This window comes from Myotis myotis, unplaced genomic scaffold (genome assembly GCF_014108235.1).
Source record: "Myotis myotis isolate mMyoMyo1 unplaced genomic scaffold, mMyoMyo1.p scaffold_m19_p_8, whole genome shotgun sequence".
In the NCBI taxonomy this organism is placed as follows: Eukaryota; Metazoa; Chordata; class Mammalia; order Chiroptera; family Vespertilionidae; genus Myotis; species Myotis myotis.
The window spans coordinates 25,512,170-25,518,735 of record NW_023416390.1 but is presented as its reverse complement, the minus strand read 5'-3'; the positions used below and the strand labels follow the sequence as shown (position 1 = coordinate 25,518,735).

The 6,566-nt window shown below is 49.2% G+C and overlaps 1 protein-coding gene across 2 annotated transcripts; it reads right to left on the bottom strand.

Annotated features, from left to right (window-relative positions):
• Positions 1-237: 237 nt before the first annotated feature.
• On the bottom strand, positions 238-5,819 carry KCNE4 (potassium voltage-gated channel subfamily E regulatory subunit 4). Of its 2 annotated transcripts, none has more exons than XM_036320519.1 (2): positions 3,240-5,819; positions 238-2,758 (listed from the first exon to the last, which is right to left on the bottom strand). In XM_036320519.1, exon 2 carries the CDS (start codon positions 2,730-2,732, stop codon positions 2,214-2,216), a length of 519 nt encoding a protein of 172 aa, XP_036176412.1. In that variant the 5' UTR covers positions 2,733-2,758; positions 3,240-5,819; the 3' UTR covers positions 238-2,213. The 2 variants fall into 2 exon arrangements, with proteins under 2 accessions (XP_036176412.1, XP_036176411.1); XM_036320518.1 differs by having other exon boundaries at positions 3,299-5,813.
• Between the last annotated feature and the right edge of the window lie 747 nt (positions 5,820-6,566).

The window sequence follows — 6,566 nt, the reverse complement described above, 5'->3', positions numbered from 1 at the left end:
ATTTAAAGAGAAATTGATGTAAGACTATCTGCAACTTGTTTTTCATTCATTGCAAAGCATGTCACAAGATGGAAACGCCTAGCCCTGTTCAGTCCATGATTCAGATAGAAATAAAATAGGTCTTCGTGGGAGTCTAACTTGGAAAATGACCGGGATCCAGAGACAGCTGGGAGAATGTGCCTGGGATGTCTTAGGAACTAGGAATTACGTTGCAGAATCAAAGAAAGAACTCAGAACTTCCTCAGAGAAATGTGTTTGTTTATTTAAATTAAAAAATATAGTGAAAATGACAAACTGTTAAATACAGAAGACAATTTTATACAACTTAATAGAATAAGAAGGAAGTATATACATCACTATTTTAATAGGCGCAGCTAGATTTGCACCAAACTTCAGGATGAAGCAATGGAAAATGTGACCACGCACATGTCCGTTGCAGTAAAGTTTCAGAATTCAAGTGATTCCAGGCAAGGGGCCAACTTAACTTGGCTTCTTTCACCTTAAACAGCCCCCTTTGGAGTAAATCCACATTCTGAATTTTAAAGTGAACAGAGGCCCCTTTCCCCTCCCCCCCCCCCCCCCAAACATAAATTTCCTCTAGCACTGTGTTAAGGCGAGCTGATAAACCAGCTCCTACACTGTTAACCCTTCCATGGGAACAGTAGTTATTGCTGTCTCCAACCCAGGGAGAGTATGTTTCTTTTAATTTAAAAAAAAAAAAGTTTTTTGTTTTTACTAGAATTAAATTTGACCTTTTGGTGTGTTTCTCTTCCTTCTCAGATTCAAGGGCCCAGAGGGTCTGCTGCAAAGCTATCGACCACAGGAATAGCCAGGGATGCCGGAAAGCATTCCTGAGTGTTTCCTTTTGGGTTTCTCGTTCCCTTCGCTGGAGGGTTAACATTCCAGCACCCAGAGAACTTTGCAGAGTAAAATGTGGCGTCTGCCTCTTTGGTTCACTGCTGGGAAAAAACGACAGCCTGGATGGGTGGGTGATTCGCCCTGAACTTCCCAGTTCCTTGTCTTCCTAGTCTCCAACTGCTCCTTTAAATAAGCAAATCCTTTTGCAGACTAACTGGCCAAGGGGCAAATATCTGGTCCAAGCTTCCTCACACCAGGCCAGGCAGGATTTATCACAGAGTCTTAAAATCTAAAGACATCCTCCCAGCCCCCTGGGGATGCCGATCATCAGGAGTCTCATGGTGACGTGCCCAGGACCACACAGCAAACCGGTGTCAGGGCTCGGGAGGTCAGGGAACAGAACGTGGGCCCCAGCTCTGTGTGCTTTCTGCCTGAGTATGCCCTTCCAGGTCTCGGCTACGTGACGAAAGGCCGTATCACCGAGGCCCACCTTACGTCCTCTCCCAGCTCAGAAAATTAGGCTGAGAATTGAGCAGCAGTAGAGCTAAGGGTTGGCTTCATTCAACCCCATCAGTACCCTTTCTGGAAAGATCAGGAAGAGTCCCCTTCACGGCCATTAGGAGTGCAGGTTAGAGTCTGGAGAGCCTTCCAACCAAAAAAACTTCATGCCAGCTGGATGGTCCCAGGTCAGAGTTCAGGGTTGTGGGTTACAGAAAGGGTCATGCCTTATAATCCCAGCCAATGTTAACAATTTTAAAGGTTGCCCCCTTTTTCCCCTTATGATATGCAAATGGGCCGAGGTCAGATCTCCAGCTTTCTCCCGTGGAAAGTCCTCCTTTAGATGTCACCCTCCCAACCCAAAAGGCCAGAAGCACTGTCCCTGGTGAATGAATGCCACAGGTACACCACAGAGGTACTTACAGCCAATCAGATCGAGAAGAACAAAGCTCTGGGCAAATCAAGAAATCAAAACTAGCGTCCCAGCATGTCCTGGGCATTTGGCAGTCCTGGGAGTGGGCAGAGGCTGCTGGAGTTGCCCAGGGCATCCAGTGAGAAAACACGAGCAAGCACATGGACCTGCCAGATTCTGGCCAGGACCCCGAGCCCCAGGCCCCAAGTAAATGTGCACACCGCACGCACGTCTTCAGGGCTTTGGCTGTGGCGGTTGGCACCACAGGCACGGCCGGGACTCCTGGCTGCCGCTGGCTCCGGCTGAGCCTGGGCCCCCACCATCCCCACTCAGGGGCCTGCCGAGGGTCTCTTCACAGAGGCAGCCTCACTGCAAAAGTGAAACCAGACACGAAAAGCGCCCTTCCTCTCTGCTGACAGGGCCACCTCCAGAAGCCCTGGGGGTGCTAGGAATTCTGATGGATGTTCTCCGAGGACCCCTCGCTGCTTTCGTTCAGGGGCGTCTCCGAGTTCTCCCCCAGCTCGTCGTCGGCCCCCTCCTCCTGGATGGTGAGGTGCACGTCGGGCGAGGAGGACTCGGAGCTCACGCTGTCCCCCTCCATGGAGCAGAGGGTGCAGGACAGCGCGGGCGCCACGCTCTCCTGCAGCATGTTCAGCATCACGGGCACCTGCACCGACCGCAGCCCCGACATCATGGGCAGCGGCTTCATGGCCTCGCCCCACAGCCTCTCCTCGTCTTTGTACAGCAGCAGGAGGCTGGCCTTCTTCTCCCGCCGCTTGGATTTCATGTAGCCCAGCATGATCCCGATCAAGAAAATGCCGTAGAAGGACATGACCACCAGGATGTAGAAGTATTCGTTCCCGTTGCCGCTGCCGCTGCCGCTGCTGGGGACATGGGACTCGAGGGGGGTGCCGGGGAGCGCGGTGCTGGGGTGCGTGCTGTTCAGAGGCTCCATCCTCAGCATTGACGCGCTGCTCGCTCGGCCAGGGTCTGGGGAGAAACCTGCAGGTTAACACTCTCCCACGGCAGGAGGAGGAGGCAGCAGAAGTTTGTGGGACTGCAGCATCGAAAAGCTTTGCATGCACGAAGGCGCAGCGGAAAGTAAGCGGTCCCACCTAACAGCTCGCAGGGGCCGGAGCCCATGGGGGAGAAGGCAGGGAGGTGGGGGGACATAAGAAGGACTTTCATTTTTTAGTCTCTCCGTGTCCATCCTATTTGCAATTCGTAGCGTGAGCGTCTAAAAAGCATCACTTTTACAATTTTACAAACCAAAGGTGGGGAAAAAATCAGTCTAAGACAAGGGAGCACAGACAAAATAACTAACATTGTAACCACTGGGAACGTTTTTTTTTAACTGAGCGGACAAGAGAAAGTTTACATTTTGCTCCTCTGACTTAAAACTATTTTTAATTCAAAACAAAGTTTCCTTAGGAACAAAACAAAAATAAAAGGAAAGGAAAACTTCACCTACTAACTGGTAGAAATAGCCTTTCAAATGTGTCTGCAGCGGCAGTAGCATCACTAACTTACCAAAGGCTGGCAAATTCGTCCAAAGTCCTGAATTGCTAAGTGGCCAAGTCCAAGAGCGTCCTCCTCTGCGGGCTAAGCCTCTGACAGCTCAGCTCCGCGGCTGCCCTGGGGATATATAATCAAGAAATGCATCGTCACGTGTTCCGGGAGGGAAATTTACAACAGAGGTTGGTCTGGCAGAGAGAACAGTGAACTCCAAGCCCTGCAGCTCAGCTCACTGTCTGTGCAGCTGTGAAGGGAGCCTGGAGCCAGCGGATGGCTCCTTGCTCCCAGCCCCGAGCCAGCGTGTTCAGGTGGCCACGAAAATGAGTCCAGAGAGGAGGGAAGAGTCTCCCCAAAGTCCACTCTCACTGACAATTAGCTCGTGTTTCAGCTCCCTCTCGGGAAAGAACCCCGTTACCATCTGCAGGCTTTCAGACACAAAGACCATCATCTGGATGAAAGGCAGTTGGAAGCAAGTGCAGGATTTCCTGTCAAGAAACTAGGGCTTAAGTCTCTGTTCTTCCAGTAACTAAGCAAATTTTTTAAATCTTCACTGAACCTTCCCGCACCTCCCATTCCTGGTGTGTAGAATGGTTGGACCTCGGGGGGCTTCAACACACAGAATCGTGTGGCCTGGCAGCTTAACCATGCTGAGGTTTAAGGCTGGCTGGTGCAGGTTACCCCTTCAAAACCACAGAGAGCTTCTACCTGTCTTCCGCAGCAAGCTAGTTAATCTATTTTTTATAAGTTTATATATATGATGAGATTCTTTTCAATAGTCTGTGTGAAGTGGAAGCGGGTCACTGTGAAGAGACTGGTAGGATTCACTCCAGCTCTGCGGGCACAGCTGCTCTTGGCTGCCTCACACCGAGACCATTCACACATCTCTCTGCCTCTCCCACAGGTCACAGGAGGAGCAGGCATCCGTCTGGTAGGAACTGAGCACAGTTTGAGCTTTGAAAACCTCTGTAGACCTGTGTGGAAAGGACCGCTGCGATCAAAATTGGAAAAGGAATTGAAGACTTTGATGTCAGTCCACCTGCTTCCCGGGATGTTTATTCGGAGAGCCTCTCATTCAAGTTGAAGTAAACTGAGAGAATGGCTCTGCCCCAGTTGCCCGTGGCCCATAAACTGCAGTCAGACGGTCTTGGGGAATCGGTTCTAGAAAAAGCTTCTCTCGTGGTTCAGCCGCTGTTACTTGAAACTGAGTGGGAGCCTGGGATTTCCGGTGCTGCTATCTGAGCCCGCCTGGGTCAGCCCCTGGCCCGAAGGTTTTAGGGCACCTGTGCCAAGAGCGGGATGGTGAGCGCATGCTGCTGAGGTCCCCACTGGTCCACTCGCCTATGGTTCGGGCTGTGCTCACCCTCAAATCCCCAGCTGACTCTGAGGTATCAACTGCTGACAACCCAACACTGAGACCATCCACACACTGCAACATTGCTCGTCAATAAAGACATCCTCACAGTTACATTAATATTTTTAAAATTCCACAGCTACCTTGGCTAAGGTAGACATGACCTTTCCAATCTGTAGTCATCTTAAGTATCTGAGGACCTCCAGCTTCAGCTATGCATACAGTGGTTTGTCAAGGACAGCGGAAAAGAGAGACCTGTGAGCAGGATGCCTACTGATCCCAATATTGTTGATTGTGTACCAGGGGACATAGGAGATTCATAATCGCCCAGGGATGATCAAACACTGCAAATGGAAGCCTAGGGCAAGCAGAGAGAGGAGGTGGGGGGAGGGGTTACCAGAATTAAGGAGCAAGGAAGTGCAAAGCGTGGTGCCAGGAAGCCAAACAGAGGCTGAATTTTCAAAGATAAAGCCCCTGAATTGAGCCAACAGTCCCAAGACAGTGAAACCAAAACAAGACATGGATGAATCCAGCATGAACTCCACAGGACAAAGCACTTCAGAGACCTGGGAAGAACAAAATCCATTGCAGGTATCAGGGAAGGAACGGCCCAAATGAAACTCGCTGGCGGCCTGGATGGTGACCCTGCTTCCTCCCGGACTCCATGCTGGCTCACCGACAGTTCAATGAAATGATGCAAGCGCAGCACTTAGGGCCATATCTTGCCGTATGTGTATGTTCATCTGTGCTTTTTGTTGTCACTGTTGAGAGTGTCCTGTTGCTACCAAGGGCTTCAGGTTGCTTCCTGGTGGGCATGTGCCTGTGTCCAGATTTTTCATTGTTGTTCTTTTTTCTTTTGCCAAGAATGGAATTGAAGGTGTGGGGCTTGAAATGTCATAACGCATACCCCAATCTTCTCTCCAGCCCTCACTCATAACAGTATCATGAGAAGTATGGTAGGGAACAGTGGCCTAAATAGTGAGTGAGGAGGATGAGGGCACACAAGAATTATTAATTACATCTCTGTACCACAGTTTCAGGAGACATCAGTGTTAAAGAAATAGATGCAGTGAAATAAGCCAGTCAATGAAAGAAAAATACCACATGATCTCACTCATTTATGGATAATAAAGACCATTATAAACTGATGAACAAAAATAGATACAGAGGCAGAGCAGCATCGAACAGACTGTCAAACTACAGCGGGAAGCCCGGGGAGGGTTGGGGCCGGGGCGGGGGAGGGGGGTAAGAGATCAACCGAAGGACTTGTATGCAGGCATATAAGCATAACCAATGGACACAAGACACTGGGGGGTAGGGGAGGCCGGGGGAATGTCAAGGGGGGGAATAAGGAGACATATGTAATACTCTTTGTAATACTTTAAGCAATTGTTCCAGCACCTTTTGTTGAAAAGACTGTCCTTGTCTCATTGAATAATCTTGGAATATTTGCAAAATCAATTAACCACATATGTGCAGTTCTATTTCTGAGCTTGTTATTCGGTTCTGTGGACGTATCTGTCTATCTTTGCATCAGGGTCAGGCTTTTGAAAAGTCCATCTTGGGCTGGCATTTTAAGGAAGTCTATGATATGCTATAGTCCAGACCTAACTGGGTGTCTATTATGTAGCAAGAGGCTTTGCTTACTTCAGTATTGCGAGGTCAATATTATAACCATTCTATAGATAAAGAAACTGAAGGCCAAAGAGGCTAAGCAAATTGCTCAAAGCCAGGCTGTTTGTAGTAGAGTAAGGACTTGAACTCAGGTCTATATAATTCCAGGCTCATTCTCTTTCCACCACCTTTTGTCCCACTCAGTGGGAACCAGCGAACTGGGAAGGAATAGGAAATAAAAGATGAGTATTTTTCCAACTTCCTTTGAGTCTTCACAAAACTATTTTTTTAAGTACATTCCTAAATGGCCAGTTACTC